This window comes from Rhinopithecus roxellana, chromosome 10 (genome assembly GCF_007565055.1).
Source record: "Rhinopithecus roxellana isolate Shanxi Qingling chromosome 10, ASM756505v1, whole genome shotgun sequence".
Lineage (NCBI taxonomy): Eukaryota > Metazoa > Chordata > Mammalia > Primates > Cercopithecidae > Rhinopithecus > Rhinopithecus roxellana.
In genome coordinates, this window is record NC_044558.1 from 62,675,707 (window position 1) to 62,689,769 (window position 14,063).

Genomic DNA, 14,063 nt, shown 5'->3' on the forward strand with positions numbered 1-14,063 from the left:
TTTTCTGTCCTTGATTCCTGAACACTATCCACACCTGATGCACTCTGTTTGGATCTTTGTCTTGATCCTTGTATAAAACTGTCCATACCTGATGCACTCTGTTTGGCCCTTTGTCTTGATCACAGAGCCCAAAAGAACCTGGCCTAGCCCTGCCTTCACTTGTCCACCCTCTCACCCTATTGCCCCTTGTATGACTGCACCTGCTTCATGGGGTGCTGCCCTGCCATGTTGGGATGAGGACCTGTGAGGCCTGGATTCCTGACTACCACAGATGGGCAGCGTGGAGCTCAGGGGAAAGACTGCCCGGGTAAAACAACTGGCTGAAACAGAGATGTCCTTCTTCCCTGGTTATAGAGTTAGGGTCCAGGGTAGTAAGGTGATTGACTGAAGAGCTGTGGCTTCAGGTTGTGGACACAGCCTCCTGATGGTTTCTCTCCAGAGTTGAACTGCAATCTTCTCAACTTTGGGGTCATGGAGGAATCTGGAGGCCTTACGCTTCTGTGCCAAATAAGAGAAAGTTGTAGACATATGAGGGAAAGAGATCTTACCCTTTCAGTCCCCTTCCTGGCCTCCATTACCCTTAGGGATTCTATTATTACACTCCACCAAGAATGAGCATCTTAGGCTCTGGGAGTTGCAATTTCCTGATGGATGCATGGCTCATAGGAAAAAGCTCTTGTTGGGTGGGCTTTAGGAGATGAAGCATCATAACCTATTACAGCCTATGTTTTCATCAGGAATATTCCTACTGCTTGACTCAGAGGAATAATAAAATTAAAATTAAATAATATCATATATCTGAAAGATTTTGACCAATCAAAAGTGCTCCTCATATGCAAAGGTTTACAATAGTTACATTTAGAATTTTGTTAATATGAAATCACTTTTCATTTATTCCTTCCATGGTTTCAGCACTGAGAAAGTTAAAGCATAACAATCCATCTCTTTAAAACAAATGGCTTTATTTTATGAGAGTCAATTTTCTGAGATAGGGACAAATTCTGTTCAAACAGGGATCTAGGGAGTTCATCTTTTCCATTTCCTGGTTCGGGAAAAACCATAACATGTCAAAATTAGTTTTTTTTTTTTTGAGACCGAGTTTCACTCTTATTGCCTAGGCTGGAGTGCAATGGCACAATCTTGGCTCACTGCAATCTCTACCTCCTGGGTTCAAGCGATTCTCCTGCCTCAGCCTCCCGAGTAGCTGGGATTACAGCCATGCACCACCATGCCTGGCTAATTTTGTAGTTTTAGTAGAGACGGAGTTTCTCCATGTTGGTCAGGCTGGTCTTGAATTCCTGACCTCAGGTGATCCACCTGCCTCGGCCTCCCAAAGTACTGGAATTACAGGCATGAGCCACCGCACCCGGCCTAATTTTTTTTTTAAACATTATTTATCTTTAAGGCCCTCTGAGGTACATGGTGCTACTGTCTTTCTTGACTATCTAGTCCTATTTCTCAGTCGCACTGTTGGAAAGTCTTTCCTTCCAACGTCTAATTTAAATTTATGTTGCAGTAGCCTGATCTTTTTTGTCCTCATCTTGTTATGGAAGAGAAAGCGACATCTCTCAATATTAGGGCATTTTAACTTTTGTTAATTTTCTTTTGAAAATTAACTTTTGCTAATTTTCTTATGACTTTCTTCTAAGTCCCGGATCCCCCCCCACCTTTTTTTTTAAATGAGACAGGGTCTTGCTCTGTCTCCAGCCCAGGCTGGAGGGAAGTGGCATGATCATGGCTTACTGCAGTCTTCACCTCCCCAGGCTCAGGTTATCTTCTCACCTCAGCCTCCGGAGTAGCTGGGACTACAGGTGTGCACCACCATACCTGGCTAATTTTGTATATTTTGAGCATCCAGGGAAAGTATCTCACGAGCCTCTGGATCTCACAGTGGAGGCCATAGTTCCTTGTTCTGGAGTGGAGGTGATGGACCAGGTTTGGAGAAAGATCAGAGGGGTCTTCTCTGGGACTGTCTGTATTTAAAGATCCCCAAGAAGTTTTGTACTCTTAACAAACTCCATTTTGCCACGGGGCTGAAAAAGCATAGAGTGGGTTCCAATACCAGAGAGACCCCAAGAGTAGTCAGAATCTCCAGATTTCCTCCTCTCCCTGCCTCTTGTATCCACAGCTGAAGGCTCCTCACCCCTTCCATGGGATATAAAAATCCTTGAATTCAATATTTAATTCTGACTTTGGAGGCTCTCTCTTTGGGCTCAGTCATGTATATCCTTGATAATCAATGGGATACAAGAGCCAGGAGCTTTGGCACCATACGGGAGTCTCTTAGATGTAGAGAGTCGCGGATCTCAGAATTCAAGCCTAGCTTAGACCTACTGAATAAGAATCTGTTTTTTAACAAGGGACCCAGGTGATCTGTATATATGCAAAATTTTGAAAAGCCCCAATTTGTAAGTTCTTTCTTGGATAAGTAAAGAAAAGAGTTCCACATATGGCTTTTGTGCTATAATTCTAGGCTCCTGGGTATTTTGAGTATTTTCTTGAAATGCTAGAATTAGCATCTGGGCGTTTGAAAACTGTAACTTGACCACCCTGAATAATCATTCCACTCTAGCCTGCCTGCCATTCTATCCCTGTGCCAGCCTTGGGAAACTGTTCCCCTTTTCCGTACTTGCTGTCTTTACAGACAAGAACCATATCTAGCCGAGGCATGAGAGTGTTCTCAGGCCCTCAACAGCCATTCCAAGGGAGAAAAAGATTCTTCCATCCCTGTCCACGTGCTGTAGACTGAATGTCTATGTCCCCTCCAAATTGATATATTGAAACCTAATCCCCAAAGCAATGATAGTAAGGTGTGGGGCCTTTGGGAGGTAATTCACTTATGAGGGCAGAGCCCTCATGAATGAGTTTAGTGTCTGTATGAAAGAGAACCTAGAGAATTCCTTTACTGCTTCCTCCATGTGAGGACACAGTGAGAAAGTTGGCTGTCTATGAACTGGGAGGCAGGGCCTCACCAGACACCAAATCTGCTGGCACCTTGATCTTGGACATCCCAGCCTCCAGAACTGTGGGAAATAAATTTCTGTTGATTATAAACTAACGAATATGGTATTCTGTTCTAGCAGCCTGAACAGACTCAGACATGAGGCGATTGAGCTGGACAGAGGAGAGACTCGCAGTACTTATGAATGCTTTAAGGAAAGCCAATTCCCAACTTGGTTGAAGTGGGGAAAGAAAAGAACCTGGACTCCAGCCGTAAGCTAAATGGAAGATCCTAGGGTGAGACTTTGGGATGAACTCCATATCTCGCTTCGTATCTCCATTTTTTTTTTTGTATGGAAAATGGATACAATGAGACTTGAATTCCAGATCCCCTCCCTTGTTTCCTTATCCAAACCTTGGAATGGTGCTCTTTTACCTCGAATCTGAGCATCTTCCTGCAGCTGAAAAATAATGAGAATACAGAGTCAGAGATGATAGGGCTGGTCTCCTGTGGACCTGCAGTGTACTAGCTATAGACTTGGTCAAATGCAGGGATGTCTGTTTGGGAAAACATGGGCTTCTTGGACATGGAACTCCCAAGATTTCTTTCTTTATTTTTTTGAGACAGAGTCTCGCTCTGCTGTTCAGAATGGAGTGCAGTGGTGTGATCTCGGCTCACTGCAACTTCCACCTCCCAAGTTCAAGCGATTCTCCTGCCTCAGCCTCCCCAGGAGCTGGGATCACAGGTGTGCACCACCAAGTCTGACTAATTTTTGTATTTTTAGTAGAGATGGGGTTTCACCATGTTGATCAGGCTGGTTGAACTCCTGACCTCAGGTGATCTGGCCACCTCAGCCTCCCAAAGTGCTGCGATTACCATCCAGCCACTTTGGCCACTGTGCCCGGCCAAAATCCCAAGACTTCCAAAAGCACAATTTGTATTGTTTTTGTATCTCTCACACCAAACCACTTAATATAATGCCCTGCATATAGCATATGCTCAGTAAATGTCTTTTGAATAATGAATGAATAAATAGGAGCAAGCTGTGCCTCTTTAGGGGTGGGAGACACACAATTCATCGCTTATAGTCATAACTATTCATACCAAGGTCTCACATCTTTTATTCTTTGTGGCCCTCTGGCCTTCTGCTATGTCTTTGCTGGGCCCTTTTACACTCCTCATTGAGTCTCCAGTGGTTCTCTGCAGAGAAGCTTTAACTACATATAAAGGATCTTTAAAAAATTCCTTCTTGGCCGGGCGGGGTGGCTCATGTTTGTAATCCCAGCACTTTGGGAGGCCAAGGTGGGTGGATCACCTGAGGTCAGGAGTTCAAGACCAGCCTGACCAACATGGTGAAACCCCGTTTCTACTAAAAATGCAGAGGTTAGCTGGGTATGGTACCACACATCTGTAATCTCAGTTACCCAGAAGGCTGAGGCAGGAGAATCACTGGGACTTGGGAGGCATAGGTTGTGGTGAGCCGAGATCATGCTACTACACTGTAGCCTCGGGGGCAGAACAAGACTGTCTCAAAAAAAAAAAAAAAAAAAAAAAAAAAGAAAATCCTTCTTAGGCCGGGCACAGTGCCTCACACCTGTAATCCCAGCATTTTGGGAGGCCAAGGCTGGCAGATGGCTTGAGTCCAGGAATTCGAGACCAATCTGGGCAACATGGCGACACCCTATCTCTACAAAAAATAATAAAAAAAAAATTAGTTGGGTGTGGTACTTCCAGCTACTTGGGAGGCTGAGGGAGGAGATTCACTTGAACCTGGGAGCCAGAGGTTGCAGTGAGCTGAGATCACATCACTGCACTCCAGCCTGTGCACAGAGTGAGACCATGTCTCAAAGAGAGAGAGAGAGAGAGAGAGAGAGAGAGAGAGAGAGAGAGAGAGAGAGTGAAATCTATAGAAGAAGAGCCAAGGAGAGCAGAGGAAGAGGTTTTATTTCTATTTATCCAAGAAGGGTAGCTCTTGTCTCTAATTCGTACTTCCACACAGACATACTCACCTAATAAGGCAGTTTACTACATCACTAGGGGATTCTCCCCAACTCAGTCACTTATCAGCATTTCATACAACCACATAGAGTATTCTTGCTGAGAGAAGTTCTAGCACATACAATTTTCTGTCTGTATTATCACATTTCCTCAAGGGAACTGTTAGGCATCTTCTTGTCTTAGCTGCCTAGACTGACAAGACAGTGGTACTCTTTAAGGGAGAAATCACTAGAAAAATAAATGAAGCTGAAACCTTGGTCAGAGGCAACATCTCAGTAGGGTAAGAAAAAAAATGGGATCAAGGCACATGATAGGGCTGGGGAATTCAGAGAATCAAAATCTAATCTCGCCTCCTTTTGCATATCCTTAAAAACTGTCAGCACCTGACAGAAGACAAAAATATAGAAAAAATAATATTGTAGTTGATTACTTTATTCCAGAGAGATTTCACACATAAAATTAAGTTACCTAGTCTCCTAGCCACTAGGCTGTAGGATGTGAGTGCCAAGAGACTGTGGCTTTGTAGCTCTAGCAATAAATCCTCACTGACTTCCACTCTACAGAAACCTCTGGGCCACCATTTCTTTATGTGGTAAATGAGCAAAATACAGTAAAGTATTTAAAGAAGACTGGGCTGCGCCTTGAATGTATAATGAAACCTACCATCATATTTATTTTCAGTCTAATTCGTTCTTATTCTGAAGCTTAGCATAGGTATTCAACCGATATTTATTTACTTGTTGGAGGGAGTGTAAAATCATATGATCACTTTGGAAAAAGTTCTGGCACTTTCTTTTCTTTTCTTTTTGGCTGTGAGTTTACCCAATGCAAAATAATCCTCTCCAATTTTACTGAGGTAGATGTACATCCACAACCAAATCTGCCTCTAAACTGGAATTCAGTTGCTGACCCAGCCCCAGCTCGACTTTCTTGTCGGCACCAGGGGGCACAGCATTCTGTCTGTAGGTATCTCTGTTGGCTCCCCCTCTTGTGAGTCTTGCAGATCACTAACCCTTCAGACCTTTTAGGCCGAGGCCTGCCAGTCTCTGGATGGCTGTGGCGTAGAGTGACAGGCACAGTCTCCGGGTGATGAAGGTAATCATGGAGATACTGGATACCCTCATTGATAAGGTACCAGTAGAAATGTCTCCAGGCAAACGATTGCTTCATGTAGCCTCGGGACTTGAGAGACTGTATGGCCTTCATGATGTGAAGGATGGGCACATTCTTGTCTGCCAGCTCCGGGTGCTTAGGCATGTGGACATCCTTCTTGGCCACCATGACTCTCTCCTTAAAAACGAGTTCATAAATGGCAATCCAGTTCTTTGGCATCAACATCTCAGTGGCTATAGGGTCCAGGGCCGGGGCTGGCAGTTTCTTATAAAACCAAGTATCTGCCTACTGTATTACCCAGCCATGAACGGATCCAGTGACTGTTGGAACTGTGGGTTGTCTCCCTTGGGAGAAAGTGTGAGAACTTTTAGATAGTTGTTATCTTGTTTGGTGGAAATATAGTGTATGTCGATATTCAGGAGCTTCCATTTGTATATAAGGGTACATATGGAAGATGAGTGGTCAAAGGGGTAGAGTGCGCCAATGATTAATTCGTTGCCTCTCGATGGTTAATTCACTGCCCTTTGTTCACTCTTGGTTATATTATAAGTACCTGATTATTTTCTTGTTCTCAACAGGATGGTCTTTTGACTCTTACACAAGCAACTTACTCTTTAGCTAATATAATAATTGTAAGAACATGAAATAGTTATGCTACTGTACAGCATTATAATTAAGATTATTTCCTTATATAAAGAGTCATCGAATATCACAGAAAATAAAACATGTTGGACACATTATTCATTTTATATAATATTGTACAGTGGGGGCTGACACAAGAGGCTCTGGAGAATTTTACTCATTTTTAATCAGAAATGATTAAATGCTCAGTTTCCTATACTGTAAGTTCAAAAGTGATCAATTATCTTTTAATTCTCATCTCTATCTAAGGTTTTACAAGCAACTAATATGGTAAGATTGGGATGTTGAAGTAGCTGGTATTTATGTGAAGGCCTCTTAGAAACTCCAAGTAAATGTCTGTATTCTATGAAAGTTCACTACAATTTGCTGTGGGTATCTTATGGGCATTACTGGCTTCTGCACATATATACCCTTCAACTATAAAGTGAAACCTGGCATTTTTACGTTTGTGAATTGAAATCAACATTTTCATGTTTGTGAAAGGCCATACCTGTGCTTTCAAGTCTGTAAAAATCACTGAGAATTGGGGATTAAACACCCTTAAAACAAACAGGACCTGTGACAGCTTCAAATAAGTGGGTGTCAGGAAGGGGCACTGACGTGCACAGACCCGAGAAACTCTGAGAATATGAGACTGCACAAACGACAGAACAAGGTGAGAGGGAGCGTGTTGATCCTTCACCGTCAATCAACAAACCACTCAAGGAAAGAGAAATAAATGTGCTCCTTCCTGAAGCCTTCCCCCACTTCCCACCTCTTGCCATGCTGTCAAAAATGATTCCTCTGTCCTCACCTGGTCCCACAGGGTTTCAGTGATGGTTACCTGTCTTTCCTGTAGAAATAAGGAACAAATGTTGGAAACAATATCCCAATTCTCCCAGAAACTGAAGTGACACATTATGAAACATTATGAAGACAAGGTATTTCTTGGAATTGAGCTGGACACCCCAAATCATCCCATTTCTCAGGCAGCCAAAAGTCTCCTGCAGCCCTGCGGAATCATTTCATCCCATATATCCTGCTTCGCTCTGGATCTAGCTGGTGTGTGACAGGTCCAAACAGACCCATTTGTTTACCACCTTGTCAATGCCTGTACAGCCTGCCTGCCCCTGGAGTCAAATGGTGAAGCAGTGGCATTGGAGATATTACTGGTGTGGTAGACAATGACCCACTCTACCAGCCAGTCAAGAGCACCCCATCCCTTCTCAGGCAGCTTTTTTTTTCCCCCTCCTATCTACAACCTCTTCTCCTCCCCTCTCCCTAGGAATTAGAAGGCCCAGAGGATCCAGAGAGTTTGCATACCTTACCCACCTGTGATCTCATTGTCCCTTCTATGGATGTGCTACAAAGAAAGAATGATATAAACCTGATGAGGAGCAGAGAACGTGGGCTAAAGGCTTCTCCTAACTCTATTCTATCACTCCAAGCAGGAATTCTTGAAGTTTTTGTACTAAAAATCCAGGAAGGATAGCCAGGGTCCTGCCTCTCATATCCCTTATGGGAGGTGTAGGGACAGGTGGGAACCTTGCCTCATCTTCCAAGTATCTTGGAAGCCCTTTGAGAACTCTAAAGCATGGAACATTGGAAGTGAAGGTGATGGTCACTGTCATTAAACCTTGTCATTTTCCTGCCTGCCTAATTTATGTCTACTCTTCACCCTTCACCCCACCTAACCTGTCAAACTTCCGAGGTCCTCTTTAGAAAGTATACTCAATTAGCAAACTGCTTCCTTTTTATCCCCCGAAAAAGTGTTCTTTTCCTTCGTGACTTCTGATGGGGTGGTAATGGGGATGGAAGGCTGAGGAAGTGGAAAGATTTTGCTTATTCTTGGCAGCACAACTGAAGCTCTTATTCCTAAATACCACCTCATTCCTAAATCAGTGCCAAAGTCACCTAGGAGAGGATGTATACAGATATACAGGTAACTGGAAGAAAGAAGAAGGGTGAAAGTGAGTGAAACCCGGGTAAGCAGTCTGCTCTACCATGTTTGCCAATCCTGAGCAAACAGCCTCATCTCCTGGCCATGTGATTCCTGCTAATACAGTTCCTGCCATCAAAAAAAGCAATAATTTCCCTTTGTGTTTTATCTGATAGACAAGGCTGTAATCACTACAAGTCAGTGAAATATTTGACAGACTCCAGCCTAGCAGTTGTGAGCACAGCTTAGTTCATAAACCTCGTTTTTATTACGCATATCTCCAACCTGTAGCTATCTTGGGCCACTTTTAAAATTTATATGCTGATTTTCATTTTTTCCACAGACTGAAGCAGTTTGGGGCCCATAAACTCTTGGAACTAACTATCCCAAATTCCTTTCCCAAACAGAAGAGAAAATGCTGGGATTTGAATCCAAAGAGTATAGGTTAAAGAAATAGGAAAAAAAAAAAAAAAAATCCAGAAGAGAGGGAGGAACCAGATCTCAGAAAGTAAGTCACCGCCTTTGGAAAATGACAGGAGGACAAGAGCAGAGGGAGCTCTAGAGTCTGAATTTAGAAATGTGTCCTAAACCACCCATTCGTCAGCTTCTGATCACATCTGTGATTCAACTGCCAGCTTGCAAGAAATACAGATGGCAAAGAAATACCTTAAACTATACTATGGGCCTGAGCTCAGCAAAATCCAGACTATAGGACAATGACCTGATTTATACAACAAGTACATTACACAGAAAAAGTGGGGCAGGGAATGAAAGGGGAATGTGGAGATTTTTTAAAGATACAGGCAAAACCAAATTACAATGTTTAAGAATGAATGCTTGGGTGATAAGCCATAATAAAAACCAAAGAATTGATTACAAAAAAAAAAAAAAAAAAAAAAAAAAGCAATAAGTTTTCCCAAACAGGAGTAGGGAGGCCAGTAATCACAGGGAGTCTGGGGACCCACAATAGAGTGAAAACTGGGCTCTAGATGACACTGAAGTTCAAGACCAGCTTGGGCAACATAGTGAGACTTCGTCTCTAAAAACAAAACAAAACATAGCACAACAAAACAAAACCAACAACAAACAAACAAAAGAGCAGCAGCAGCAACAACAAAAAACCCCAGCCAGGCATGGTGGCAGACACCTGTGGTCCTAGCTTACTCAGGAGGCTGAGACAGGAGGACTGCCTGAGCCCAGGAGTTTGAGGCTGCAGTGAGCCGTGATTGCACTACTGCACTCTAGCCTCAGCAACAGAGCAAGCCCTTGTTGCTAAAAAAAAAATAAATAAAATAAAGTAAAAATAAAAAGACATTGAGCCTACAGATTTCCAGTTAAGAGGAGACTGTTGATGAACATTGATAGCATTGACATCTTATCAGATGGCTCAGGCACACAGTTCTGCCAGCTGGAGTGCTATTTCTCCATAGAACCCAGCAGAGCTACTACTCACTGCAAATCCAAGCCATGCCCCTAATTCTGAAAACATCCTTTTAATTTATTTAATGATACATATTAATCGTACATATTTATGAGGCACATGCGATAGTTTGATAATGCATACAATATCTAATGATCCAATCAAGAGTATTTAGGATATCCATCACCTCAAACATTGATCAGTTCTTTGTGCTGGAAACATTTCCACTCTTCTCAGCTAACTATTTTTGAAATACATAATAAATTATTGTTAATTATAGTCACCCTACTATGCTATTGAACCTCAACCCTAAGCCTGTTTCCTCACCTATAAAACAAGAGGAGTAATCTTTCTCTCAAGGATTTGGGGGATGATTATATGAAAGCATTTGTAACTGTTAAGTGTTTTCAAACGTTATTGTTGTGTGTTATTTTTACAGTGTCCTGTCCACTTTCACCATCAAAAAGCATATGTTCATCAGCAGAAAGGCCAGGGCTCTGGTGTGGTTTATGTGCTTTCTCATATGGAAGTCTAGGAGACTCCAATATCTACTCATTATTTTTTCCTCAAGGTCCTGCAGCTGTCTGGAAGAGAATTCATACTCTTAGAGCAGATTCCCAACTTCCTGCAGACTCAGGCTTCTCAATTCCTTGCTGGCTCTCAGGCTTGAGGTCCAGTTAACCATTCCGAGCACTTTCATAAGTTAGGCAGCTTAGAAATTTATAAGTTATTTTTCACTTTCTCTTCCCAAATTTCTACAAACTTTTAGTTTCGCTATTGTTGCCCAGGCTGGAGTGCAGTGGTGCAATCCCGGCTTACCGCAGCCTCCGCCTGCAGGGTTCAAGCGATTCTCCTGCCTCAGTTTCCCAAATAGATGGGATTACACGCATGCACCAGCACGCCCAGCTAATTGTTTGTATTTTTAGCAGAGATGGGGTTTCTCCATGTTGGTCAGGCTGATCTCGAACTCCCAACCTCAGGTGATCTGCCCGCCTTGGCCTCCCAAAGAGCTGGGATTACAGGCATGAATCACCACGCCCATTCCCAAATTTCTACAAACTCTTATCTCAAAACATCTGCTGCAAGTTCAAAGGCTCAAACCAAGTTCTGATTCCTTTATGAAGCTTTCCTGATCCATAAGTTCACAGTAAACCCTCCTTCTTTTCCGACTTCATGAATACCATCACCTGGGTCTCATATTTAGCCTCAAGCAGCAGATTCTAGCCCTCTTTTCCACCGTAGACCAAGGGAAGCTTGATTTTAGGTGGTTGGCCTTAATTCACACTATAGAGGATACAAAGGACTAATATCCAGAATCTATAAGGAACTTAAACAAATAAACAAGAAAAAACCAAACAACTCAATTAAAAATTGGACAAAGGACATGAACAGACACTTCTTAAAAGCAATTTTTGTGTGTGTGAAATAATTCGTTTTATACATCCCTGAGTTTCAACCATACATTCTTTTTACAATACAGCAAACAAAACAATGAAAGATATTCAAAACAAGGTTCCAAGGTTGGCCCAACTTGATTGATTGGGTATTTGTGTTTTTAGTAACTTTACAGCTTTTTAAAATGAAGCTTTTAATGAAGATATACCACTGAGTCTTGCTTTAAAACCAAAAGTATCCAAACTTAGTATCACATTATATATATATATATATCATAAGAAAAGCTATTCTATCAGGTAACAAAAATGAAGCTTCCCCCTCACCTAGCACTTCATCTGGAATGCATCTTGAAAAGATCAGTAGCCTGTTGGACTTAAAGAAGCCATCCCCCAAAAAATTGTGTGAAAAAATTTATTGAGATGTATCAATGACAAACAGACATAAAACTCAAAGTTTGGCTCATCTGAGGGGCAGAAGAAAAACTGGTGCAGATGTTCTTGTATACAGATGAAACACGGGTTCACAAATTACACATCACTTACAAAGCAACCAGAGAGGGACACGAAAGCAAACCTGTACATTCACTAGGAATTTGCAGTCATTTCAGATTTCCACTAGGTAAGAAAATACAATTTTGCGTCAGTTTTTCCGTGCTCAGGTGTATGAAAAAAATAAAAATAAAAGCCCAGCTGACGTGTAGCAACATCTCCAGCACTTAGGTCTGTAAAAATGTTCTAAGTGCAGAAGTACATGTGGAAGAATTCTCTCGCCATTTTTGTAAAACAAAGCGTTCTAGTATTTTACAGAACAAGATAGGACAGTTTTTTTTTTCTTTTAAAGAAGTTGAAGTTTGAGGGTTTGTTTCTTCTCTTTTAATTATTACCAAATCCATTTTCCTTGCAACTCACAAGCCTGCCGTTTTCAGCTGTCTGGCTCTTAAGCTCTCAAGAGTAACATCTGAGTCCTCTTTGTAGAGCGAAGCCCACCATCATCTGTGAAGGGGGAAAATGGATGAGAGATGGGGAATGTCGCCAAACCAGTGCCAAAATACGCCTTTAGGTCGCTATTTACAAACCAGGGTGTTGGATGCCTCTAGCAGGCCGGAGAAAAGCAGGTATCATGTGAATCAAAGCAAAAGATATGGCTGGTGCTCAGCCCCTCCTGGGCGTTGAGTAACCAGACTGAGACCAGCCACGGCCTTCCACCCAACCCAAGAGACTTGGGAAATATCAGGAAACGTAAGAGAACTCCAAACCATCTTCTTTGAGAGCCAGGAACAAATGCTTAGTGTGTACTTAACTATTGCATTTACAGGGACAAAAACCAGACACAAAGAAAAAGTAGGGGGAAAAAATAAAGAGTGGCAGTAAAAATGGTATTTTATTCCACCCCCTTCCACCCTTCCTCCCCCCACTACCCCCAGTAGCTTTTCCTCTCTAGTTTCCACAGCAACGTTACAATCAGAAAAAAATAAGTCTCAGGGGGCAGGATTGGAGCGGGGGAGGGGATATGGGTAAAAACAGTCAAATCACAATAGAAATTTTTCAAAATAGGTTATTCCACTTAGTCATCATCTTCTCCCTCATCTTCAGTTTCTCGTTTTCGCTTCTGACCCTCTTCTTCTTCACCAAGCTCTTCTTCATCTTCCTCGTCATCTACCTCTCCATTGTTATAACCTTCATCCTTCTCCCACTCACGTCCTCCTCTTCACCTTCCTCCTCCTCACCTTCCTCCTCCTCCTTGTCCTCCTAGTCTTCCATTACCTGAGCATCTTCATCATACTCCTCCTCATCCTCATCCTCCTCCTCGTCATCCAGGCACTCCACGTAGCCCTCAGCATCCGAGTTAGAGGCCTCCTTGTCGTCCGGGTCATAGCCGTCGAGATATGAATTGCGGGAGGAGCTTGAACACCTTTTCTCAGTAGTCGTTCAGGTTGGTTACCTCGCAATTGAAAAGGTCTAAGCTCTTGAAGTTTTCTAACTTTTTCAGGGGCTCTATTGTGCTGAGGTCTTTAATTTTGTTGCCACTTAAATTTAGATGCGTGAGGTTTGGACACTTTTCTGCCAATACTTCTAGGCCCCCTGAGACTCTGTTACCGCTTAGTTCAAGCTTCTTAAGTTTGTTTAACTGTGGTAAGTTTGCGATTGAGGTGAGGCCTACGTTGATTGTACTTAAGAATTCCAGTTCTTCAGATTCATCTGTGAGGCCTTCCAATTTGCCTTCATTCGACCGACTGTTGTCCAGGACAAGTTCTTTCACATCAGAGGGCGTCCTGTTCCGCAGCTCTAAATGAATCCGTTTGCCCATCTCCATCTCTCGCGCTTGCTCTCTGCAGAGGCTCCCGCGCCAGCAGAACTCAATCATTAAACACCGAACCCATGACCGCACGTCTGAAAGCTCAACCAGCTCTGCTCGGTTCTCCAAAAGTAAATTCTTAATTCCACCCACCCCCAAAATCTATTATCTCCCATCACATTAAATTGTGCTATCATTCACCCAGTTGCTCCAAAACCTTAGAATAATGACTACTTCCTTTATTTTTCTATTTTACATCAGATAGATGTATTGGCTGTACCTTTACAGCGTTTCCTAAATCTGATCACTTGTCATCATCTCTAGGCCACGCCATACTATAT

The 14,063-nt window shown here is 42.6% G+C and overlaps 2 protein-coding genes across 2 annotated transcripts; both read right to left on the bottom strand.

The window, feature by feature from the left end:
- Nucleotides 1-356: 356 nt before the first annotated feature.
- On the bottom strand, nt 357-9,986 carry C10H12orf54 (chromosome 10 C12orf54 homolog). The gene is made up of 7 exons (XM_030939698.1): nt 9,937-9,986; nt 8,006-8,036; nt 7,488-7,526; nt 5,290-5,322; nt 3,309-3,401; nt 1,873-1,973; nt 357-498 (listed from the first exon to the last, which is right to left on the bottom strand). The coding sequence occupies exons 1-7, from the start codon at nt 9,984-9,986 to the stop codon at nt 357-359; spliced, it is 489 nt and encodes a 162-aa protein (XP_030795558.1).
- A 2,890-nt stretch (nt 9,987-12,876) lies between these two features.
- On the bottom strand, nt 12,877-13,790 carry ANP32D (acidic nuclear phosphoprotein 32 family member D). Its single transcript, XM_010354169.2, is given in 3 exon segments — nt 12,877-13,115; nt 13,118-13,317; nt 13,319-13,790. Coding segments are annotated over 3 exon segments (747 nt in total). The 5' UTR covers nt 13,741-13,790; the 3' UTR covers nt 12,877-12,990.
- Between the last annotated feature and the right edge of the window lie 273 nt (nt 13,791-14,063).

Excerpts from the sequence above, each read along its gene's own strand:
- C10H12orf54 (XM_030939698.1), bottom strand. The coding sequence starts at position 9,986 with ATGTCAATGCTATCAATGTTCATCAACAGTCTCCTCTTAACTGGAAAT. Across the intron at positions 8,037-9,936 it reads CTCCTCTTAACTGGAAATCT|CACATCCATAGAAGGGACAA; the intron begins GTAGGCTCAATG and ends CTTTCTTTGTAG. Across the intron at positions 7,527-8,005 it reads AAGGGACAATGAGATCACAG|GAAAGACAGGTAACCATCAC; the intron begins GTGGGTAAGGTA and ends TTATTTCTACAG.